We start from the raw sequence: 26,524 nt of genomic DNA, 5'->3' as shown, positions 1-26,524 counted from the left end.
AGGAACTTAAGATCAAAAGTTTTATATTTGCTGTCAAAACACCAGTAAAATATCTATTTGTGTAAGGTTCTGTAAGCAGAAAAAGAATCTTTCACAGCACAATAGAAACTTTTCTAGACAAGTCTACAGTGTGAAAGAAGACATAAGAGGAACTTATTTCATTAAACCACTAGTGTTTTAAATGTACATATGTACTTAACACTCAAAATGTGTATTGCACAATTACACAAGCAACGTTTTAGATTAAAATAAGCTTGAGATCAGTAGTTCACCAAACTCTAACATGGAAACTCCTGGGTACATACCACAGTCACAGAATGACTTCATGCTCAGACTATACACAAAGAAAGTACAGTCATTCTCATTTATACAGGAAACAAAGGATCTTAAGAGGCTACAGATGAAGAAATAATTAACAGGTGATCTTCTGAGATGACAAAAAAGACTGGAACTTGAAATGCACTTCCATAGAGACAAAAGAAAGAAAGTAAGGAAAGTGACCATGAAAAGGAAGGAGAGGAAAAACAAGTGAAGGAGATGGTGAAATGTCATGACAAAACACGGACAGTGAAGTCTGCATGTATAAGGCAGACTTACAAAGAGATTACCCTTCTAGCACTTAACTACTTTAAATGCCCATGACATTATAAAAATTGCATATAATTCTGACATCCATAGCTTAGGCAGTATGGAAACAGAATAGGAGAGAACTGTAAGATGATTACGCATTGATGATTTGATCAGATCAGTCAAAGCACAGAAAATAAATTTGTTTACATAAAAAATACAATTCCAATTCAGTGAGAAGAAAAAAAAAGATTGCTGGATTCTCCATTTCATAACACCAGAACTACTGCACTTTTTGGAAGATCCAAACAAAGTTATCAGGATGTCAATTAATGCCAGCATTAAAGTAAAAGCAATTAAAGTTACTGATTCCTCACCTGAAAAACCAGATAGTTTGAAATCAAAGCCAATTATTTTTGCTAACATAGAAGAAAAAGACTGACCTGAATTCAGCTATTCTCTTATTATCTTTCCAGAAGATAACCGAGTCATATGCAATACTAACTTAGATAAGTAGTTCTGATGTACTCATCACAGCATTATCTAAGCAGTATGTGATCAAGTGATTGCATTATCTTTCAACAGATTTGGTGTCTGCTTCACTACAGGAAAAAATATTCAAAGTGAAAATTCTTTATGCAAAGACTATTCAATTTATTTGTGCAGTTATGTACATAAAACAAGTTAATCTTATAGAAACAATACACAATACCTGACATGTTCCTCGTGCTGTTAGCAAAATGGTAACCAAGAGTTAAGAAACAAAAAACTGTCTTATGAAGCAAGTTAATACTGTACATGAAGATTAAAAAAACAAAACAAACAAACAAACAAAAAAAACCCGCAAGTAGTTCAACTCTGACACCTTAAAATGAAATCATCCCAAAGGAGAGATTTCAGAGGTAACAAGTAGCTTTGAATCTAGGATTAGTAACCAAGAAAGCCTTTGCAGACAGGCAACAAAATTCAGGTAGCAAAAAATAAATAAATAAATCACATGCAGACAAGAATGTCTGCCAAAATCAAACTGGGGGGTTTTTTGATAGTATGCTTCCAACCTGATCTAGCATTAAAAATTACTGATTACAAGTAAAAAGAAAGAAATCACCTGGTGCTTGTACAGAAACAACTATTAAAAGCTCACCAATACGACCAGAAGGTAAACATAAGGCCTTTGCTTATAAAGGAGGCACACCATGCAATATTCCATTATCCCACTTCACCAAGTAACGCTTTGTATTCACAACAGCTTAAAAAAAAGGAAGTGAAGGACAGGGAAAAAATGTACAGAAAATAAGGAGTATGAAGCGACATGTTTAATATCACTTGTTACCTGGATTTCTAATTCAGCAATGTGCTGCTGGAGTTCAGCCACAGCTGCTATGCGGTCTGCCTCACGGAGCCGTGCTGCCATCACTTCTTCTTTACTCTAGAAGAAAGAATAAATTAAGGATAACCCATAATACCAGTTTCAGCCCATGACCATGCAATATTTACTCAGAACTACATAAAGAGAACTTATGCTGCTGAAGAATACAACACCTATTTATAACATGTATTCTAAAGAACTCCCAATTTTTTTTTCATAGCCCACAGAATTTGCAAACATCTAATACTAATTCCAAACTACAACCACCTAATACCCATGAAAAACATTGTCCACAAAGGTCCAGGTCCAATAAACAGATGCATTTTGTTCTAGAAACACTAATGTAAATTAAGAAAAAAAAAAAGTATCAACAATAATAACAGAAGACCACATTCTTCAGCTTCTGCTTCTGTTAATAGACAGCAAAGATACTCTGAAGTTACTTAGTTTGTTATTTCACCTTTCTTTAAAAACAAACACGGAAGAACCTCGTTTACATTCAGCTATCTTAGTAACAGTACACGAAGACAACCTCGAAGACTAGAGAACACAAATAAATCCACCCAGTGTTACATTGTCACCAGCTTGGTACAAAACTTATCCGCAGTAGTACTGCTCTTAAATTTGTTAAAAACAGAACTGAACAGCTTCATTTTCCTTATGGAAAGAACTAAGGGAAAACTACCAAAAAGTTGCCAATTACAGATTACACAATATGGCTCTGATTAACAATACAAGATGAAATTTTACTACACAACTGAAATGATTACATTTATTCATTACCTTGTAGAAAAGGGATTACAAGAAGAAATCAAGTCTGTAAAAACAATATACTATAGCAAAATTACTCATAGAGTGCCAATTCATCTCCAGATCTAGCCACAGTGATAAACCACTCAAGCTACACACTCTTGACACACTTGATTCATGTTATCAGCAGAACCTTTAGAGGGGAATACATTCAGTCCTTAAGTTATATACTGTTAATGCACATACATTGGAAAAAATGTGAAATAAACACCCAGATGGTAAATGTGTTCTACATGAGCAAAAAAGAGAAACAGAAGTGCCTGGATACATCATGGACATAATCAAGATATGATCAACTTACATTATGTAACAGCATCTGCTCTTAAGTTGCCAAATCAGCAACCGCAGTACAGCAAGTGGAATTCATTTTATTACAGGGTGAATGTCAACACACTAACAACTTATCCATTTAGAAGTTACTGGCCGCTCAGCTCTAGCTGTTTTTATAAAAACCTCTGCAAACATATTTTGAAAACAGAGTGAAGTTGTTTTAATGTCTCCAGTACATTAGGTCTTAATTATAGTGATTTCCTAATACCGCACTTGTTTGAGATGAGTATCAGTAGTCATTTCAGGAAAAAATTCCTCCAAGTTAAAAGAAAACTCTGTACGATGAATCCTTTATTGCTTTTCCATATCACATGCACACGACTAAAAGAAATTATTAAGGACTGGTTATGTATTTAGTTATGAAATTAAGTCTGAGATGAAAACGTCAGGTAGAGCTCAGGTAGAGCACTGACGGTAATGGACACTTTATTGCCCAGTATTTTTAGTCTGATCTCCTATAAGCTGTTTACTGTTTAGGTAGTGAATACCCTAACACTCTCCTCTGTACACCTTTCCATTCAAAGACAGTTTTTACTGCCATTTTTAAACCCAAACTAGTTCTGCAGTAATAGCACTGAAGGTGTCTTCTGTCACTAAGACAATCAGAGCACAGAGTGATCAGAATAGGCTAAGCAAAAGAATGCCTTTACTCATTACACACAGACAGTAAGTAGTAGAGCGTAGAGCAGAACCACACTTTGAAGTCAAGGTTTATCTTTGTGAGACCACAAAGAAACAGCTCTGTCAAAACCTCAAATGATTTTGAGATGGTAAATTTATGATGACATTGTCAAACTGGAAAATAAAGTAGTGGAAAATAATACAAATTACACATACAGAAGCACGTAGATAGACTATTCATATTTTTTACCTTACATTCAATCTCCGCTTGTCTTCGCTTTGCTTCATTCAGCTGAGCAAGAAGTCCTTTGTTCTGTGCAGTAAGATACTGTACCTTTTCTTGCAGGCTGGTAACCTCCAGCTCTGCCCTTCGCAAATGGTTATTATTGATCTGACTCTAACATTTATGACAAGAAAAAAATAGAGCACGTCAATGAGAGATCTTTTATATTAGTTTACCTCCTTAAAATTTGACAAAACAGACTTAACGGATCATTTGCTATAAGAAAAACTTGATGAAAGTGCATTCAGAATTTTTAAAATGTAATAAAAGTTTGCATGACATTTGTTTTTGCAACCATGATATTTCAAGGGTTCTTAAATACAGAACTCATTAAGAACAACATGAAGGTACTACACATGTTTTTACTTATCTTGCACTTAGGTAAGTCAAAGACTTTGTGAACTTGCACCCCAATTACAATTACTAACTGGTGCAACCAAGAAACATCCAGTTGATCAGAAATACTACATGCACACTTCTCTGACTTCAGTGAAGTCCTGGAAGTAATACAGTATAACTAAGATCAGTGCTTTTAATAAAAGACATTTTGTACACAAGGCTGTGCCTAGATCAATACACAATATGAGAACCATGCAACTGTTTCAAACGACAGCTGAGCAGCATTAACACACAGACTTCATGCCTAAGACTGAAATGAGAACAACCTAGAGGTCCTGTGGTTATTGCATGTAACCCAAAGTGCAGGATACCTATGCCCCCTACTGACTAAAACTAATAGAAATGAAAAAAAACAAGAAAACATAAATTAACAGTATTAATATTTAAAACCAAGTTTTAGAAGACAAGAGAACACTTCTATCCAGTTACTATAGAAGAAAGTGGTGCCTCTGTCAGTAGTTATCACATATTGTGTAGCCACCCTCTCTCTCTTCAGCACCATATCCTTACAACCCTTACATTCATGGGAAGATTTCCCAGAAACCTGCTACAAACACTTAATGATCAACAGCACATTCAATATCAATTCAGTTGAGAGCTCACAAATTAATATGAATGTACCAATTGTCGTTCACCTTCCAGTTTTGTCTAGTTAACTTGCACCGCAGTCACATAAAAAGGACCTCAGCAGGATAAGCTACTTCTAGCCTATTCTGCACATTTCGGTAATGCTAAAATACACTTTTTCTTCTTAGCAGGTAAAAGGTAAAGTTTCTGCTGAAAAGTGACAACTGGCTATTGTTATACCAAGATTCCTGCTTAGTAACCACATTCATGCTTTCAGTAGATGATCTAGTTCTGACAGTTTCACCAGAAAGAAAAGCACCGTTACTTTAGGACTTCAAATTACTATAGGTGAATCATCGATTAGGTAAAGGTTTGCAAAGGTGGAAGTACCTTAAGCATACTTTTGTTAGCATCCCAGTAACAACTGAAGAGATAAAAATTCACATGCATTCCGAGTTTACCAGTTAATCCAAGTAAGAAATTGTGAAAGCTTAGTCCTGTAAGGGACATTAAAGTATGCTAGACTGATAGTATGAACTTGATTCTCCCTCCTAATCTAAAAGATTAAGAAAAAAACAGTTAAAAAAAGATTATGACAATTTAGAGCTAAAGTCATGCACATAAATGGTACAGACCATTAAATGGTGTTGGTCATCTGATGCTAATCTGGCAGCATTCAGGTCAATTCATACATTAAATATCATACCTGTGTTTCCATTTCCATCATTCTTTGTTTGGTTTCTTTCAGTTCTGCCTGAGTTTCTGCTTCTCTCAGTCGGACTGTCATCAGCTCATCCTGTAGCTCATTCACTGTATTTTTTCTTGGAGGATCTTTCCACCTCCCAGTGGTGCGAGCAAGGTGACGCTACAAAAAACAAAACAAAAACAAAAAAAAACCCCACATCATTCCTGATATCTTTTCCTGGTGTTCCCTAATTTTATTTAAGTAATCTCCTTCAAAGAACTCCTTGATGTCTCAGCTGTACGATGCAAAGTTGCTACAAATGCTACTGTTAGGTCTAAAATCTAGAAATCTATGCAAGTTTAAGAATAGAGAATTAAAACGTCAAAGACAGTGATTGCCAACTAGATTAAGTCAGAGATTTCAAGTATATCCTGAAAAAGAGCTTTTAATATTTACTGAAGAAGAGAACTGATAGGGCACTTCCTTTCTACAAGGATGTCTGGTTGTTAGTACAGGCCTCTGTCATCTACAACAATTAGAAAACAACTTCCAGCATACTCCTGAAGAGAAGTCTGTGGTATTTTCACAATCCACAGTCACTGTTTCCTACTCAATGTCTTTAAGATTTTCTTGCCTTGCCATCATCCATAAAAAAAAAAAAAAAAAAGACGAGAACAGTGTCTTGGTACCCATACCTGCCAGTGTTCCTCCAAATCTTTGACTTGCTGCCTTAGTTCTTTGAGACCCGTCAAAGCTTCTGCTTCTCTTAGTTTTACTGCGATCAGTTCTTCTTGTAGTCTAGCAACATTTTCCTCATCAGGGAGAGAGCTATTCCTCTGGAACAAGGAACATCCTTTTCAACATGCATTTGATCAAAGCAGTGCTTAGCAAGACCTACTCCAAAATATAAACATGAAAACTCCTATTGTTAACCAAAATTTCTTAATAATGCATCTCCTATAAAGTCCCTAAATAGAAAATAACTAATGACTGCAAGCATATTTAAACTGCCTATTTGGCTGGATAGTATCCCTCCCAACATATTATTTACACTATTTCTAGCATGTTAAAATATAGAGATAAAAGATTATGAAATAATTGACAAAATTAAAGCAAATGAAGAACTAAATTTACACCTTTAGAGTTACAAAATTCTTACTCTGTTTTACAGGAAAAAATAAATGGAAATTCAGGTTTTGAGAAATAGATAACTTGCCTTTGATAAAGAAAGGAAAGGTATGTTGACAAAGGAATTATCCATTAATATTTACAAATAATATTCAGTCAAGAAAGCTCTTAAATGAAAGTTCATGGATGTATACAAACACATGGAAAAAGTAGAAAGACTAGAAAGAGTTAAACAGAAAACAGTAATACACGCTACAGAAGTTACTTAGGAAAAGCAATGAAAGAATGAAAGTCTGGAGAACAAAAACACAAGAAGGGAAGGAGGACAGTCTGTCCAACTACAGTTTCTGTTTATTGAATCAGTGGTCACCAAACACTCAAAGTTGAATTGTGCTTCATCACTTTCTACTGTACTTCTCAGTAGCAATTTCCAGCAAAAATCAAGTATTCTGTAGAGAGACAGCGTTGGGAAAGCTTCCAGGTTTTCCTGATAGTTGAGTGAAGACTTCAACATTAATACAATGCAACCACCATTCACTAGCATGTTTCAGATCACTGGCTGTAAGCATTAGCAAACCAAGGAACCGACTTTTTCTTAGTGTTTACATTAGGGGCTGTACATCCATTTAAGTCTCAGGTTACCAAGCAGCATTTTTCCAGATTACTGTTGTTAGTGACATGCCACATAAAGAGTTGTATTTATAGAAATTGAGGGGAGTTCACTTGACTTACTTTCTCACATGCCTAAGTTCATTAAGGATTGACTGAAACATTACTTGACATCCAAGCTGGCCTGGTACATCAATTTTTTTCCCCACAACTCCAGTATCTTCACATTTAAAGTTTTCAGTATATGCTACCTCCCACAGCTCAAGAAAAGAAGTATTCTCTTGCTAAATTTTTAGAGAATCACAGGTATCCAACCTTCTGGCTATCCCAAGTCACAGTGAGTAAAGAGGAACTGTCTTGGGCAGCATATAAAATATCTAATATCTAATTTTTAACATAGTTTAAATACACAATTAATAACATTTTAAAATATTACAACAAACAACAAAACACAACTAGTAGATTGGATATAGATGCTAGATTCTGACCTCCTACCAACATACAGCGAAAACTACAACACTCTGCCAGATTCCCAGTCAAGCTCCTTAAGTACCTAATCGATTAATCGAATTAATCGAGTTAACTAATAAGTTTTGTCCACATTCTTGAATATACAGCTTTTTCAAGTTTCCACGAGGAAATAATCTCCCAAAACAACATATGATATAAGGAGTGTGCTTTAAAATAAGCACACGCTTTTAAATAAATCAATTGGATTTTTCTATTTTCCATGAAGAAAAACCTGACAGCAAATACAATAAAGTATCTGAGAAATTGTTAGAGTACAGCTAGAGCTCTGACATGAGAAAGATACAAAATGAAAGGACGCTTGAAAAGCAGAAGAGTTTAATGCTAAAGACAACAGATAACTTTCCTACCCATAATAGAAAGTGGGAGAGACTGAAGAACTCAAGACCAGAGAATGGCAGACTTGAGCTCCTCAGTTCATGTCCACTCCAACTATTCATAGTTCTACATCACTTCAAGGCTCACCATAGGCTTGCTACTCATTGCAGAATACAGTTTTGAAACAGCTGATGTTTACAGCTAAAATTGAATCAGGATTTGGTTTTCCAATGCAGGAACAGGAGAAAGCAATCATAGGCCCTTCTCAGTGTAAACGTCTTATTCAGTTTGTGTTGCTGTTTTTTGGTACGGGTTATTTTTTGTTGTTTGTTTTCACTATAATCAACTTCAAAGTTGAAAAGAACCTTGCCATCATGAAAATGTTTGTCAAGAGTATAGAGCACAGTTACACAAAGAATTACAGGGACCTGCGTTCAGTCTCTAGCACTATTTTATACCAAAGATCCTGGGCTTGGTTTACCTTTTCCATCTCTAGAACTTTGTCTTGCATCTCCTTCAGGGCACAATGGGATTCTGCTTCACTCAGCCTGGCTTGGACCAGCTCTTTTTCCAGCTGTAGCACAAAGTCTTCACTGTATCGTGAACTGCATTTATGCTACAAAGTTTGCAGAAATATATTTAGTATGAAGCACAGATAGCTCAAAATGGGTTTTATGTGCCAGATTTAAAGCGAAAAAAATACATTCAAATGCTTAAGATTAAAAATTCTACTTTAAGATACAGAAGGTCTTAGCTTATACAGGTCTACTAACATGTCTATCCCCACTGGTAACCATACAAACCCTAGCACTAATCTTTCTCAAACAACAACAACTATACAAGACCAAATGTGTAGGATCAGACTGAGACCCCTCTCAGTACTGATGAGTAATGACTCATGCTTTCTTCTCAATATTAACCAGTCTGGGGGAAAACAATAAAGGATCTGAGACTATTTTGTGATACACTGAAAAGAGGCTTGAGAAAGATGAGCTACGTATAAGGTTAATACAATTTCTCTTGATCCCTTACTCAAACTTTGATTCAACAGAAGCTTTCCATAACCTTTGATTTAAAATAAGTCACGTATGCATCAAAGCACTGTTACTTTGGCTTGCCTCTTCATTTCACTCCAACCTGTGGGCTCATGTTTACTCATACTCTAAGTATTTTTCTTAATAATATTAGGATAAGCCCAATGATTTAAGAGGAAACAGCACAGGACTTAGTAGTAGTATAGGCCCTTCCAGACAGATGGCATACCAATAGCATAGGTCCAGGCTACATCAGATTTGGTGCTCTACATGCAGAATTTACTCCAAGCCTATTACTATACCGCATTAGACACTTTAACACAACACTTCAGTATTAAAGTATCAGTTCAGAATTTAAAGCTACTCTTTCTGAGCTTCAGGGGAAAGAGGAAAATCTCACAACTGGAGTGAAGTTAATTTATCATTAATTTACTTGACTGATTAGTCAGAGTTTAGGAGAGCGATCATTTTACCTGCTTAAGTACAATTTTGTAAAATGTGTTTTTCAACAGATAAATTCAACTGAAAAATTGTTTTTGCTCCAAACCACCTAGTTCCTCATATAAGAAAAACTGAATTAACAGAAAAGTTTTCAGTTCTGTGTGCTGCTATTAGGATATAACATTCCCTAATCTTCACTGCACACACTAAACACTAACAGGACAAAATAGGAATTTATCACACTATTGAATAGCCACAGAAGTAGTTTCTTGTTTTTATACTTGTATATGCCAACTTCATCCAAACCGTATCTAACCTAATTCTCCTGTTTACTGACACATTTTTGTTACATTTCTTAAAATACACAGGATATTAATCCACAGGGAGTTACAACAACAACAGAGGGGTAATACACAAAACACTAAAAGGCAAATGAAGCTTATGCAAACAGCTTTCAATGTCACAGAGACTATCCATGTAAAAGTGCTCAACCTATGTAGCTGTGCAGCTGAATGCACCAAGAACACTGCACAAAGATATTAACTTTGCCTTACACAACACTGATTTAGTATGTACTGCTTTCAATCTGCATGTTGTCTTCACACAGCAAGTAGCAGAGATAGACCAGAACTGAAACACCAGGAGAGAATGGATGGACAATGCTGATGTGTTTCTACAATCACTTCACATGACAGGAGGGTATACGTAGCACATGAAACAATATACAGAAGCAGAGAATTGACAACAGCTTTCTTGGCTGTTTGAACAAGTTCATCAAATAACGTAAACAGCAGCTTAGATGAACTGATGGACCCTCAGTTTCTTGTTCCAGATTCCAAAAACAATAAAATATGAAATAAAAATGAACACAGCACATTTTCTTTAGGTCAAGAGTCCTCCCAGACATTTCAGGAAATGGAGTGGAAACAGTGGATCTGAACTAACTAAACACATCCTGATTTGGCAACAACACGTGAGTAATGGAAACAGCTTTGGGCTCACAACTTGTGCTTTTTTTAAATCTGCCTTTAGACTTAGCCTACGTCAGACACAGTTAAATGCTTCTAACATCCATAGCCACAAAGCAAACATCAAGAACAGCCACACCACTCCTTCAACCCCAGCCCCAGCAGATTGGCAATGAAGCGTAACCAAGATAAAAATAAACTGAAAAAATATGTAGAAGCTCAAAGTTGTGATTTTTGATTTTGGAAAACAGAACTTTGTTAAATCACCAAAACTGTCAGAATACTATAATAAAATGGATGTTATGAAATGCTACTTTGTTTGCTAAATAGCTGTCTTTGTTGCCTTTATGTGTTTGCCTTAAGCCTTAGTATTTGTGTCAAATACTAGATTTCTAAGCACCGTTCCAATCTTTTAACCACAGAAACACTTTCTTGACATATCTTGAAAAGATGCCTCTATAATATAAAATACTAAAAAGCTCATCTTACAGCCACTTACCTCTGAAATAAATAATTGTGCTTAGCCTCACATAACTGGATTTATTTTTTTCCTAATTATTCAATCATGTGTCAAAAACTAAGATCAGGTTATGTCAAACATTCCTAGTACTACTTTTGCAGACATATTTATATATGTTACAAAACACCTTTCCAGTTTATTATACTGTCCAGTTAACTTTGCTTAGACACTTGAACACTAATTGTAGTACTTCAACCAATATAGTATTTCTGAAAATTCAGAACATAAACAATATTGTAAAAATAAGGTGAATAAAATAAAGCAAAACCTTCAGTAAGGCTGCAACATTCATCATAAGCCTATTCTTCCTATGTCAGTTACCACATTCTTCATTATTAGTAATTCTAGAATAACTTCCTGAAAAGAAACTACTGAGAATACGGTTGCTGTGACAATAACTAAACATATGCCTATAAGTTACCTTGCAATTAATTTAGTCAATTAAAATCCCAACTTCTAACACACTTGGAGGGCTTTCTCAAAAGTCAGAAATGAAGAACTCCAATAGTACTTCAGAACAATGTTTTAGCTTTACAATTGTTTTTCCTATGTAGCAATATAAAAGGAGTCTACACATTATGCACTATCTTTAAAAACATTACACTCTCAGTTAAATGACAGTGACATGTCACTGTCAGACTTGTCTGCAAAAAGATGTGAAAGTTGGCATCCAAAGTAAAAAGATACAAGAAGTCTCCATCTCAAGCTTCTTTCCCCTCCTTCCTTCCTACTCCTGTTTCCAAATGACCTAAAATTTATTCAGAAATATTCAGAACATATTTGATGACTCTTAATACACAATTCATTATATGATCATTAGCACAACTTTCAGGTCACTTGAGAAAAGAACTATAGCAGAAATTCCATTACTTATGCTGGGAAAAAGTGGTAACAACTCTGAATTGATTTAAGACTTCATTACAGTCCCTGTTTCAACTGAAAACTCCCTACAAATATTACAAAACAGGAAAAATTAGAGCTGCTAGTCATTTGGACTTCAGTTGTTGGAATACAGTCGGAAAGACTTTCTTCTACCCATCTAGATCCCCATCCTTAAAGAAAGGTGTTAGAAGGGAGCATTTCTTCAAAGGCACACACATACTCTGCAGAGATCTTCAACATTTACCTTTTTTAATCCACCCATTTAGTGCTATCAACACTCACAGCACAGCTATAAAATATGCCCCAGATAATATTTAAATACAAATCGTAACTTTTTCTTTCTACTTAGGTTAGCTCTCTCAGAAATACTGAACCTTGTATAATATTCTTGCTACCAAATACCATGCTGAAACAGAACTCATAACTGATAGAGATTTAGGTTACCAAGTATGCATGATAGATGCTGTACCTTCAAATGAGTAGAACTACACAGCCATCTGTCAGTACAGTCTGCAATCTTTTTTTGCTAACCACAAACGAAACTGAAGTAACTGAAGAAAAAACAATCAAAGCAGCTGTGAAGAAGATACTGAAAATGAGTATTGCCAGGAGCCACTGGCACTAGGCAGCTGTCAGAAGGTTTGCTGGAGGATTCTGCTCGAAGTGAACACTAGAATCCAGACAGAATTCGTGGCTTCCCACTAGGTGGTGCCCGAGCTGCAGCCACCTGCCGCCCCCCCCCCACCCCATAGTTCCTGTTGCTTACGGTAGAAGTTTCAGCACCTTAATTCAGCTGCTGTCTTCATAACCACAGCACAATTTCTTGCACTTCAAAAATGTATCAGCTAGTAAGTAAAAATCCCTCTGTAACCCCGTGAATCTACAGCCTCAGCTCCAAATACAGACAGACAATTTTTCTATTGTCGTGCTCAAGCTTAAGTGGAAAAAAGCTACAAGCACAGGTTAGGAAGCATGGCTTAAATTAACTGTTCACCCTTGCATTGCTCTGTCTTTATTCCTTCAGTACCTATTAATTATCTTATACCTACAGCTGCAATACAGAAACCATTCTGCAATTCAGTTTTCCATACCTTCTCTCAGAATCAGTAGTCATGCTCAATCTGCCAGGCTTCCCCATTACTGATACCTAATAAGGTTCCCCTTTATAACTAAAAGCATTAGCTTTCAATGTTGTACTATTCATTAATTAACAAACAGATACAGTTGAATAATTTAACTCTGAAAAGTCACAAACTGAGCTTTTACCATGGTCTTTTATTACCTTGTTAATGATTACAGGAAACAACAGACACTGGGATTCCTCCAATACACATTCCAAGTGTATTATTACATGCTTCCAAATTATTGCCAACAAAACAAGGAATACTAGTAGGAAAAACACACTAGGAAAATATCCAGAAACTAACCATCATTATTGAAGCACCCAACTTAAATGAGAAGCTAGGAAATGGCATTATCAACTCTCAAGTTTGAGTATTCATAGTGACGTAGTTTGCATCGCATAGAGTTCTCAGACACAAGAAGGTTGTGTGCTGCTTTTGATTTAGGTTTTTTGTTGATTTTTTTTTAAACTTACATGTATCCAGAGCATGAATTCCATCATCTATCAGTAAGAAGAGATCAAAATAGCATTTAGTCCAATTTGTATATTTTTTTTTTAAGAAGGGAAATCACAATACACAAGCATTTGTAAGGACAGCACAAAGACCATGTCATGATGAGGAAAAAATAAACATGAATGAATGAAAAACATGAGATGATGTGCTGCCAGGCTCCTTACCCATTGCTGCTGCTGTTGGAGCTCCCTGATGGTACTCTCAGCTTGCTCCAGTTTAGTATTGGCCTCATCACTCTGCTGTTTGATGGTGGCCAGCTCCCGTTTTATGAGGTAGTTTTCCTCAGCCTCCTGGGCCCTTGTCACTTGTCCCTTTGGACATAATTATGTGGGTTTTTTTCCCCTCAAAAGCAATTGAGGACAAATCCAAGACAGACTGCCTTTGCAGTACTCAGGCACATGTTTCAGATGGTTTTGCAAACAGCATGGAATACAATTAGTAGAAATTTTTGGATAATGCAGTACAAAGCAGCTGCTTTAGTACTTTGTTACTAAGCTTGATATCCTTTCAGCAAGCACAACTGTGTACCTGCATTCAGTAGAAGTCAATTCATGCAATATTACTCAGTTGTACATGCAAAGATTTAAGTTTGCAATATTCAATTTAAGTGTTAATAATGTTTCAATCCATTTGAAATAAAAAATTTCCACCAAAATTACATTAGGTTAGAAAATTATTATAACGTGCAACTATTGGCTTTATTTTTTAATATATTAAACAACTTTCTAGTAAGAGATTAGCTATATATTTATTCCAAATCAGCAAGGCAAGGATAGAGTGCAGCATGCAAGGATGCATGCATTAAAGCAGTTTGGTTTTTCTGAAAGAAGAAGAGTCATACAGTAGAGGACTAGAAGACTATACCTGTATCAATCTATCTGCCAAGGAAGCACTTTCCTACAAAGGAAAAATTCAGATAGGAATAAGGAAAAGAAAAAACAAAGGAGTGCTAATAGCGACCAAAAAAGACTAGAGCAGAGAAAGAAAACACCCACATTCTGCCCATTTTTCTATACAGGTAACGTGTTTCTACAATGTTAACATCTCTTTTACAAGTGAAGGCAACTCAGGCTGGAAAGTGCAGGATGCAGCCTTCCACTGCAACACAAGTAATGATCTTTGATACAATCAGGAACCAAAGCCAGACTTCTGTTATGCTTAGAATTCACTTACAGGAGACTGGTTATTTTTATCTGAACAGCTTGTTTTTTTAATTAAGAAGAATTACTGGTACATTGTCTGATATGTTTAGTAGACGAACGCAGACTTGGTCTGTGATCCATACACACACTACAAAAGGAAGGTAGTATTTGAGCACAAAGGCAACTCCATTAAGTGCAGAGACATCCATGCAGAATTACGAGGCAGAGAAATTAAACAGTGCAGACTGAAAGACCTAAGTAGAAAACTGAACTATGACAGCCAGTATTTTGTTCTACTGAGCTTTATACCAAAGTACTACAAGAAATTTATGCCTGCTGAGCAACACTACATTTCCTCCGCCATGCTAAGGAGTACAATTTCATTCAAGATATCTCCACACTATCACCCTTGTAAGCACCCAGTTTTCACATATTCTCTGGCATTCTATTCAGAGACAGTTAAGCCACCCGGAGTCTTATAAAAAGTTCCAAGGACAAAGTTTGAACTGGTTGATAGAAGCCACCATTTAAATGTAGTAAGGCTGCACCTTAAGGTGTTTGTCATTACAGTATGCTAAAAAAAATCACAAGTAAATCATTTGCAAGGATGAGGAAAGAAATTTTAAAAGGAAGAGCTCCCAGGAGAAGAATTGTAGTGCTTTGGTTTTTTTACTTTATGATCCGTTCTTAGATGCTCTCATGACAACAATTTCTGATGAGGATAACTTAGATATTTTTTTCATTTTGAAGCACCTCAATTCCAATCAGACTGGGATATTCTGAAAACAAACTTTGAAATCTCAAACACAGAATTACAGGCACGTGAGCTGTCTGGTGGCTCAGCAGTGAGGTCCTGGCAAAAAAAAATAATCAACTTCAAACCTCTGCAAATCAAGCATAAACCAGGAATATTTACTATTGTAAGTCCACAACAAAAACACAAACATCATTTGCCACTGAATTAAACATCTCAGTGTCTGTTTTCTCCAGTTAACTTTACCTATAATTTAAGATCTGAAACAACCAGGTTAATAAAATTGAATCTTTGATCACAACCTTGTTTCACAAGATGTCCTCACAATGAGCATTTTTTCCCAAACCACAGAAATCACAATAAATCACAATCTGACATAGACTGATAAATCTATTATGGCTCCTTGGAGAAACATCTGAAATATAACACTGCTCGATTCTTTCAGGCAACATTTAGTCCGTCCTTTTCCTCACTCTAAAGCAACTCTTTATAAGCTGTGAACATTTAACTTCATTTGCTGAAAGACAACTCTTAGCAGAGTTAAAATGGGTAAGAATGCTCTCATGCTAGAGTGCACTTTCTTTGATTCAAGTCTGTCACATGAAGAATGATATCAGAACACAGGAAAGCTGAAGAACAATGCCTGCACGCTATCAGTATATAGACAACAGTTATCATGCATACTTGGAAATTATATCCTACAAAGAAGCCGAACAAAACCCTATTTTAGACAGTATCTGTGAGAAATTATTTCCCTCGGGCCCCTGTATCTGTAATTTCTACAGAAACTCCAAATCACATAAGATGAATTAATAGCTGACAGCAGCAGGCTTCTGTGCTAAACATGAATGCTGCAACAACATCCCTCCACTGCTGTATTCAGTGACAACAATCTTTCACCTTCACCTCTCTGATCATTGATAAGCCTATCATTTTGCTTCTACATAAAAACAGGTAGCGACTTCAGACTGCCAGAAGTGACGATTCTCTCACAATAACCTCTTTTTCACCCAGACATTACACTATTTTATGTGGTCTTCTATACTTTGATACTTCCAGTTCAGGAATAAAACAATACAGAAGTAAGGTACACCAAGATGTTCAATTTCAAGTAAAAGCCAGACAAACATTTATAAGCACTGACCTTAACAGCTTTGTTACTGCCATGCTTTTGGCTATGCACTGTTAGTGAACATTGTAAATCAACTGGAAAAAATAGTAAGTTATCAGACTCGTTTCATATAATAAGATGACTAATTGATATAATGAATATAAGTAAAAGATTGAATTTGGTCACTATCATACTTACTTTTTCTAATGTTTCAATGCGCTGCTTTAGGAGCCTATTTTCAGTTCGCAACCTCTGAAATGGAAACAATTCAGAACTTTATTTACGAATTCTCTTTAGATTTGTTCACCAGAAGTAACACAGTCAATGCCCTTTATGAGCAAACAGTCCAATGTAAATGCTTATAAACAACACTGTAGGTCCTCAGTTACATGTCCAGCTACATGTCCTTCCTTCTAGTACTTAAAGAGGATCCACGAGAAAGCTGGAGAGGGAATTTCTATCAGACAGCAGGAAGAAGATAGATGGTAATGACACTGAAAGACAGATTTAGATCATATATTTGGAATAAACCCTTTACTCAAACGCTGGTAAGGCACTGGAACAGCTTGCTCTGAGTCACTGTGGATTCTCCATCCCAGGAGGTATTCAAGGCCAGAGTGGACTGGGCCCTAGGCAACCTGATCTACTGGAAGGTATCTCTACCTGTGTCAGGGGAGTTGAAGCCAGGAGATCTTTCAGAGGTCCCTTCCAACACAAACCATTCTACAATGCACAGATCAGATCACATAATCCACATCTAAGAACTGAACTTATCTACAAGTAAATTTATAGAGGCTCTCTTACTTTAATTTCAACCTGTTCTTCCATCTCTTTTGTTTTTATTGTAGTGTATTCCTTCTCTAACCTAAAAAAAACAGAAATAGTAAAGGATAATTAGAAAAGTTACTGACAATTTAAGTGGTCTAGTACCTTTACAAGCAACAGGAAAATAAATACAGATAATATTTCCTCTTTTTAGACAATCACTTGAAAGTTGCCAACATACTCCTATAAATACTTGAACATTCAAATTAGTTGAAGCACAGAACTACTTCTGCAGACATAAACAGACTCAACTTCATGCTGAAGTGTGGGTGCTTCTTCATATAGTTATTATGATACAAACCTGAAATGGCAACATTTGGAACTACAGTAGCCACTCAGTGCAGTTATGCAACAATCAATTCAGTACAGTCAGCCAAAGGAACACACTGCTAGGATGGCTTCGAGGACAGAATGATGCAAAGAGATTTGAGGCAAGTCTTAAAATTATTTTGGTCCCTCTCAAGCAAGCTCCAAAATGGCCCCAGTGAAAAAAATGGCAACAAGAAGAAACACAAGCTGTGATACCCAATGCCTCCACAAAAGGCAATCAAGTAAATTTAGCCTGAATTGTAGTGTTTTAAACTGCAAGCTTTTATATTAGTTTTCAGAGAAAATGCTTTCCCTGAAAGTTTGGGCACTGCTTCTTACTCCGATGGTGGACACAAATAGTAAACTTATCTTGAAAGACCCTACCACAACCGCTCCCCTTGCACTGCAACATAATACAAACCGCCTGCCTTAAGAATTGAAGAAATGCCCAACTTAATCCTGGAAAAGCAGAAGGAGGGTAAACTGGTTTAGCAGCACAATTTACAGACAGCAGAAAAGTGAAGACATGCAACTAACCTTAAGTAGCAGCATTACACTCAGAATTTCAAACTCGGAATCAGATTACCCTTACAATTACCTTCCCCTCCCTACTTCACCCTCAAAAAAAACCCAAAGAAAACATTAAAAAAACCCCACACACCTAACGCCACCCCATCCCACAACAGATTTTCTATTCAAATCCTCTTTACAGAAGCTCCGTGCAGCTCCATGCAGCTTTCCTCAGAAGCTCTAGTTTTTAACAGAGGTTTGATTATGTTCAAGAACAACAGCAAACACCACTTTAGCAGAATTCTCTTGCAAAATATACTTCAGTTTTTAACTGCTCACAGTATAAAATATCAAAAAATTCAGACACGGAAAATTCAGAGTCAAGTAATGAGTAACTAGTTTTGAACAAACAAACAGTAACTCCAAGCAACGTTATAATCTTTTCTTAAAAAGTTATACCTACTTTTTCATCTTTTTTGCATTGTATTTGACTTGGTAAGAGGCTTGGATTAATTTGTCTGGACCACTGTCAAACTGATGTGGAATGACCTTTTGAAAGTGCTAAAAGCAATCAGAGCACAAGATTACACATAATTAACAGCTGCAAATAAACACGCACCACAGATTTCTCACATCTCTTAAAATAAGATAATCTTAACTTACCTGTAACATCCCTTCCATGTCAAGTTGCAGTAATTCTGCTTGGTTTGTCTGAAGTAGTGCTAAACCTACTCGAAATACTATTTCTAAACCCTGTAAACAGAAGTTAAAATAATATTCAACAATTATTCATAGCACTGCCACTGCTACAAGATGATTCTATTACTTAAGAACATTGGGGAGCCCAGTTTCCCAAACAAAAGAAAAGGAAATAAAAAATCTTTAGACAACAGATTAATCCTGGGTTCCCTGTTTTGTACTCGAGAGAAACAGTCAGGCTACTTGTCCTTACACCAGATCCTCCTCAGAATGCTTCTGCAGAACTAAAAATCTCTTAAATGACAGTTCTTTACATGAACTTTATCAATAATTTCAAATATATTTGGTACTAAAGATACAATAAAAAAAAAAACAACGGCATTTTAGTTTCAAACAAGGTATAACAACAACTGAACAATTTAAATAGATTCGAGGGAATGTTTGACTCGGGAATATCCTAGATACTATACTCAATCTGGAAGGAAATCCACCTCTGAGTTAGTATTTTCTAGGAGACTATTGCAGAGGAAAAGCATAAATGGACTGTAAGGTTTGGTTTGTAACTACATACAATCACCCAAAGCTATAACCCTAGATATGCCTTAGGCATCAGTCACAATTCCACTAATTCCATAAACTCTTTTGGCTACTAGCCATCTTCTAAACAGAAGCTGTTCTTCTATACTCCCTCCTCCTCATCTACTTGTTCCCATGAAATTTTAACGTGGGCCCAAAAGAAAATTTATTTTCAACCCCAAACTACTGAAGAACAGATACCCCTGTTGCATGATGCTATCGTATCACATCCAGGCCTTCTGGCAGATACAATAACTCTTCAATAAGCTTACACTGTAAAGTTGCATGCAGCATCTATATTCAAATATGTAGTTGCTTTTCTTTGACAAACTACACGTACAGACATCTTCCCCTACCAAACAACTGATAAACATCTACAAAAGAAGGGTATTTGAAATTTGCCCATCAGAATAGTCTTTACAGTACTACTGAAATAGCTGCTCTTAACCACTACTTTTGAAACAGAATGTAAGTACTGAGTAGTTACCTCAGACATAAAGATATCAAATATTCTTGTTGCAATTGGTAGTGGAAAAGTTGTAAGAAATATAGTTAAAAACCATGATGATGCATACATAGAAGTGTGAAAACTCTGAGACTGAAAGTGCACATAAAGTTCTGGAAGATGCTCCTGGAGAAAGAAGAGAAAAAAATATTTATGTAATGCTTTAGCAAGTAATTTTTACTGTGCAAATGGCTTTGACAAATATGGAGAAAAATGATTTGTATTTGCCACAGCCAGCAGTTACACAACTAGAAGAATTATTACTTGATATGGATATGAAAATTTACCATTATGAAGAACCAAGCACCAGACATCACAGTATGATCTGCAGTATTTCCACACTGCACAGTAGAAACGAACATTTCCATATCACAAAATTAAGCCTACTTGATCCTGCCAGCCTGACTTTTACTTAAAAAAAAAAAAAAAAACCAGCTATAGATTAAGTACAAAGACATCTCACTCTCAAAATTTTCAATCCCAGCTTTACTACTCAAAGGCATGAAGCAACACGAGCTCTCATGACATTGTCTGTTATCAGTTAAAAAGTACATCATACAGACATGCAGACTTTCTCCTGCAGTCCTGAAATCAGCTGTTGTCAGAGAACAACCTACTACCAACAGACAAGCCTGCTCTTTAACTGCAACTCCCAAGATTATCCTCAGCTACTGAAAAGAAAGTTTGACAGATTTTATACATACCTGTATCATGCACTCAAACTGGTACATACAAAGGCCCAATTCAGCCATGCTCGGTTTAAAGAGTTCTCGTAGTCTGTAATCTTGCATTAATTTAACAAACACACAAAAGGCTTCTTCCTCTGGCATCTATATAAAAAATAAAAAAGAAACAAATACAGGAGAAGTGTAAGGACAGACTGAATGTTTGGGAAGGTTTAGTGTTTTGTTGTTTATCTAAACAAGTAATTAATAACTGATGATTACTGTCATAGTTTTCTTTGTATACGCTGGGTTCTATCAAGTAGATTTTAAACTGAAATGGAGGTCTGCAAACTTCTTACAATATAACCCGGTTTATAAAACTGATCAGTAATACAAAGACAACTTTGAAAATACAACTGTTGTGAAATTTCAGTTGAACTGAGAAGAGGTTTAATGTAATAGAACTGAAATGATAAGTTCATCAATGGCTGAAGTAACATTTCCTAGAGTAATCTGCAAGTCTGGGATCCCACCTTAGCTTTAAGAAATAAATGCACTCTCCCACTCGGAAAGTTAGTAGCTTCTTGACAAAAGATAGGAACAGCATATACTCTCATTTGATTTGCAGAATAAAAGTCAGCCCTCCATAATTATATTTTAACAAACATCAATTAAGAATCACCACAAAAAGTCCTCCCAAATCACAACAACACATTATGCAGTTCAGCAGGAATTTTCAAGGTTCACATATTTCTTAATATATTGTTTACCTGCATAAGTAGTAATCCAACAATAAAAGCACTTCCTTGACAGTATCCAACTTCACGATCCACCAAAGAATAAGCCTACAAAATAACATTTTTAAGACTCCAAATGATTAAATCCTCATTACCAATAAAAATAAGTCTTAGCTCATGCTGTTATTTTGATAACAACTTGGTCTTGTTCTCCCAAACCCACAGAAAACAGACATACCATACAAAAACTTTGATCAGGTGTTAAGTTGCTACCTGCAGCTACACAGAGACAAACTTTGTTCTCTGTTGGCCTTCAAAGCACTAAAGCACATCTAAGAAAGCTTGCACTACACAGGAATTTGCCAGGTCTTAATAGATAAGAAGGTTTCCATACCTTCTTATGCACAGTATAACTACACCTATAAACAATTTGACAGAAGAAACACTGTTTCAGAACATTTAGGAGCTGTAGGTTTATTTACAGCTGGTTTCCACACATGCTGCATGTTTCCATGCATATTTTAGAACAGGAAGTTACTACGATTTAGAAAAGTGCTGACTTCTCAGTTGAAACTACATGACAAAAATTTAAGCTCCAGTAGAATGGAGGCAGCATAGTGACATTTTATGGCGATCTCATTTTGTGCTTGGGAACTAACAACTGCACAGTAGTGTTCATTTCATGGCACACTTCTCTCCATTATGCCATCAGCAGTTACTGTGTAAATTTGCTTTAATGCAACTTTAGTATGCAAATGTTTTAAATCCCTTATGAAATCATATTAAATAGAAATACAATATCTGAAACCCATCTTTGAAACTGGAATGTAATGTGGAAAATAGAGCAAGTTTAAAAAAAAACAGAACACACGAAACTGATGCAACACATTCACAATGTAAATTATTTTCTAAGTGCTTGTGTTTGCTTACTCTTGTTAATGGGTTTTCAAGAGGAGAAAAACTGACTTACCTTCATTACATTAAATAAAACCTCCTGCCCAAGGCTGTCCTTCTCTTTAAAGAAATCATGTTCAGGATATGTTCTAGCAATGTCCCTTCTTATGAGTTTCTCACAAGGAGATGTCATTTTCAAAAGCTCTGAATACTGATCCTTTATTGGCATGCTTTGAGCACTACACAGAAGCTGCCAAACAATTGCTCTGAAATGATGAGGTATCCCTTTTCGAACAAGCTCCTGAAGCACAAAAAGGACACAAAATCATTAATATTTGCTGAAAATAATACATCACATCACAAACCAATTATGAAGTTCATAAGGTGTAAGCCTCAATTGCAGCCTGACACATAAATGGCAGGTAACAAAGATTAATAACTTTTAATTAGCTAATTTAGACAATTTTTTTATAAAGTAAATAACTACAAAAAATCTGAATATTAAAACATTTTCAAGAAGAACTCCTCTGGGCAAAAAAAAAACAACCAAACTATTATTCTTAATATTCCACAGAACATTATTGAAGAAAGTACTCTTAATTGTATTTCTAGTTTTTGGGATATAATTAATTACTCTTAAGTAGTAATTCCCAAGACATGCAGACAACAGAAAAGAGTGCACAAGATTTCTATCAGATGTCATTTGACACACACTTCACAGAAATGTCTAATTTCTCTCTTGTGCCATAATTTCAAAGTTTTCTTTTGTTTTAAGGAAGTAATTAAACCTGTCTTCTGACACCAGACCAAGAATGCATTGTTAACGTCAACTGAGCTTCCTTCATTTACCTGAAACTCCCTGGAGGAAAAATAAAAACCAGCTAGTTATTATACAACACAAACCTCCTCAGATAAACAGATCTGAAAAACCATATTCCAAGTATGGTCCTTGACTTTCCAGAAGGGACAAGCAGAAAGCAGTCTTCTTACTTAATCTGAGAAACCGAGGGGAAACTATGAGTCAAAGTCAATAGGTTTAGTAGTACTTTCTGCAACTAGGATCAGTCTGACTATGAGAATGCCTCTTCAAGACAAGAGTGTTCCTTTGTCAGTGGCATGTTTTCATTTGTGGTTATTTTTTTAATTTTAAGGCTCATGAACTATTATCAAGTACTGCCTCCTGCAGGTCAGTTTATTTTATTTTGCTGGAATTTATTCCGAGGTCAGAACCATCTTCTATTCTACTCCTATTTATCTAAGTATTTATCCTACTCCTCCCAATACTAAGCTATCACTGCACTATTAACTAGTCTTTTGAACTGGGTAACTTCCATAGACATTCCTGCTTCAAATTATTTCTTAAGCCTGAACTTTACTGCAAGAGTTTTGCAACACTATCTGCAGTTTTTCCATATCCTAAAGATGGTCAGCTTTTCCTAGAACCTTCCTAGTAATGTCACAGCAACTATTTGTTCAGATACGACTGTGACATTGAATTATTTCCTACAAGATGTCCAACTCCAAACCAACAAGCCTAAAACAGCCTTTCACATCCCTAGCTATTATGTCAACAACGCACTACCAGATTGCAGTTCAATCATCTAAAGCCTCAAGAAGTCTAAAAGCAAAAACAAATCATTAGTAGTTTCCTGCATTAAGTTATCATGCACCTGCTTGACTAAAATAACAAGGTTAATTCTGCCAACACTCTTAGAGGAACAGCAGGAAAACAAACTTAGTATCTCTGTAACTATATTCTTTTGCACAGTACTGGGCACACAGAAAAGTGGGACTTAACACCATCTTTCAGTATGTCTCAAGAAACAGAAAGAGTTCCAGAAAGGATCAAGGCACACAGATGGATCATATCACAAACAAGTATATACACCCATGACTAACGGTTCAAAAACTTGCCTACTATCTAATAACTTCCGACCAGCCTTCATAGTCAATATGAAGTGAAGTTCAGGCTGCTAAAATCATATCTATTGGCACAACCAAGAACAAAGGATGCATTTTCCAGTATTTCAAAGTTTAGCCTTTATTTTTTTATTTTTTATTTTTTTAAAACAAACAAGCAAAAAGGACCCACACACCTGAAAATTATTTCACCAATGAAGAGCTCACTAAAAGTACACTTAATTGACTTACGTTCAGTAAATATTTACTCCCCGGACAGCTCTTGACCAGCATGACACTTTATTTACAAAGCCCACATGCAAGCAGCTCAAAAACTGAATTCTATCCAACCTGATCTAGTCATTACCAATCTGCTTCTCCTTGCCAGGTTCATGGGTCGTCTTTTCACAGCTTTTTGGGAACACCTTTCCAGAAACTATTTTCCCTATGCAGGCATAGAGCCTTGAATTCATTTTCATCCCGTTTCCACTCTCACGTCATGTTCTCTCTCCACAACTGCTTCACATAAAAGACACTTTGCTTTAGTCCATTGTTCTGCCTTCCCACAACCGAGTCACACACATGAACTTCGAACTATTCAAAAGACCTTGAAATTTGTATTCTGCACATAAAGCTACAGACTGAAGCCAATAATGAACCAAAACAGAATAGACTGCCCACAAATAAAAATTCCACACTTCCTGTACTTTCTGCCTCTGAAACATAAATGTTAAATGTCCTAAATACTTTTTAATTTATATAAATTACTGTTGAATTCTGTTTCTGCATATACCCACAACTGACTTAGACTGCAAACATACTGCCCAGAATTTCTCTAATCCATTCAGTTTATAAACTTTTCTTCCACTTGGGGTTATCCCTGGGGTCAGCAAACTTGGCCTGCAACAACTGAAATAAATTTGTATCAGATCCTCGTGCAATAAGATGATCTGCTCCTCTAATAAGAATGCTTCTAAACAGACAGCTGATGAGTGGGGAAAAAAATGTCACAGCGTCCAGCTATAACATGATCTTAAGTAGGTTTTCAGCAACTCCACTTAGAAAACATCAAGTATATGATTGAAGGGAATCTCTCATTATTAGACAGAAAGGTTTGGTATTCATGATTTGCATCTGGTTTTCAATGAGACATTTGCTAAGCAAAACTAAAGTATAACGATTATATAAGAAGCACTAGAGCTTCAGGATTGAAATAGATACAGTTAGAAACATCTCTTACTTGCTTATCTTAAAAATTGAGCCAAAAACCCATCACATTATAAATCTATCCTACAAACGTGTCCAACTACCTTAACTTGCTTTTCTTTCTTTTTCCGTACATCTTCCCATTCATTCACAATTCTCCCCCACAGGATCCACGAGTCTTCTTCAAGATGGCTGAGATTGCTAGAAGCTGATGAACTAGATACAAGAGAAGATCCACTATTTCTTCTTGACCCATTTACTGATCGCAAGGATTTGCTATCTGTTTCTAGGAGCCTGCAAAGAAACCACGCACAGACACAAAAACAACAAGAAACTACATGTTCTTATCACACCATTGTTGGTTTTTTTATTACAAACTTGTGCTTTCAACATCATTGTAAAGAACAAGTGCAGAGATCCATCATACAATTTTTCCAACATCCATCTGTAATAAATTTAAATAGAACTGTTTGATGTTACTATTTATAATCACTCAAGTATTTCTGCAGCCAGAATAGCAAATCACATTGCAGCCTCTTAAGGAACAGACAGAAGTGTCACGTTATGCATAAGTAATAACAGAATTGAGATTTTAATCAGCATCTCGCAATCTCCTGAACCAGATCTTAATAAAGTCAAAAGATTAAGTTGGAGAAAGTACCAAAGTACCACAAATTTAACTTCTTCCACACATTTACCAACTGCAGATGATTAAAAGCTGAGCACAGAAGATCAGCAGGTTTCAAGGTGTAAATACCAGGCAAGAGGGTTTGACCTTACAAGCAACACACACAAAAATAAATAAATAAATAAATAAAGAGCTTTCGTGCATTGTGAACACAAGCAAAGAAATTAAACATTCTCAACTATCATTTCAAACGCCAAACGTACTGGAAAAGACAGTAATTTTAAAGGAAAGAAGCCAAATAAAGATCTCCCCATTAACACAATGCATGTTGATAATGTAAACACAGACAATAATTAAAACCCAAAGCT

The 26,524-nt window shown here is 35.9% G+C and overlaps 1 protein-coding gene across 16 annotated transcripts in view; it reads right to left on the bottom strand.

Moving 5' to 3' along the window:
* The window catches only part of EVI5 (ecotropic viral integration site 5), an 84,198-nt gene that overhangs the window by 26,205 nt on the left and 31,469 nt on the right, over nt 1-26,524 (bottom strand). For 6 of the 16 annotated variants that reach the window (XM_085511318.1, XM_032446122.2, XM_085511311.1 and 3 more), the window contains 16 exons: nt 25,633-25,822; nt 22,500-22,724; nt 21,563-21,637; nt 20,832-20,957; nt 20,110-20,253; nt 19,011-19,100; nt 18,811-18,908; nt 17,508-17,568; nt 16,902-16,955; nt 14,561-14,593; nt 13,861-14,007; nt 8,696-8,830; nt 6,327-6,467; nt 5,653-5,811; nt 3,948-4,094; nt 1,901-1,996 (listed from right to left, as the gene is read on the bottom strand). In XM_085511318.1, the coding sequence (XP_085367444.1) occupies nt 1,901-1,996; nt 3,948-4,094; nt 5,653-5,811; nt 6,327-6,467; nt 8,696-8,830; nt 13,861-14,007; nt 14,561-14,593; nt 16,902-16,955; nt 17,508-17,568; nt 18,811-18,908; nt 19,011-19,100; nt 20,110-20,253; nt 20,832-20,957; nt 21,563-21,637; nt 22,500-22,724; nt 25,633-25,822 (1,921 nt within the window). Of the gene's footprint in view, nt 1-1,900; nt 1,997-3,947; nt 4,095-5,652; nt 5,812-6,326; nt 6,526-8,695; nt 8,831-13,860; nt 14,008-14,560; nt 14,594-14,879; nt 15,692-16,901; nt 16,956-17,507; nt 17,569-18,810; nt 18,909-19,010; nt 19,101-20,109; nt 20,254-20,831; nt 20,958-21,562; nt 21,638-22,499; nt 22,725-25,632; nt 25,823-26,524 lie in introns of those variants that run through there. The other 10 variants (XM_085511307.1, XM_085511305.1, XM_085511306.1 and 7 more) reach the window with 6 other exon arrangements.

Source organism: Coturnix japonica, chromosome 11 (assembly GCF_054131305.1).
Source record: "Coturnix japonica strain WE chromosome 11, WE-NBRP24, whole genome shotgun sequence".
NCBI classification, from domain to species: Eukaryota; Metazoa; Chordata; class Aves; order Galliformes; family Phasianidae; genus Coturnix; species Coturnix japonica.
The sequence above is the reverse complement of the archived record's forward strand: the minus strand, read 5'-3'. Positions and strand labels throughout refer to the sequence as shown.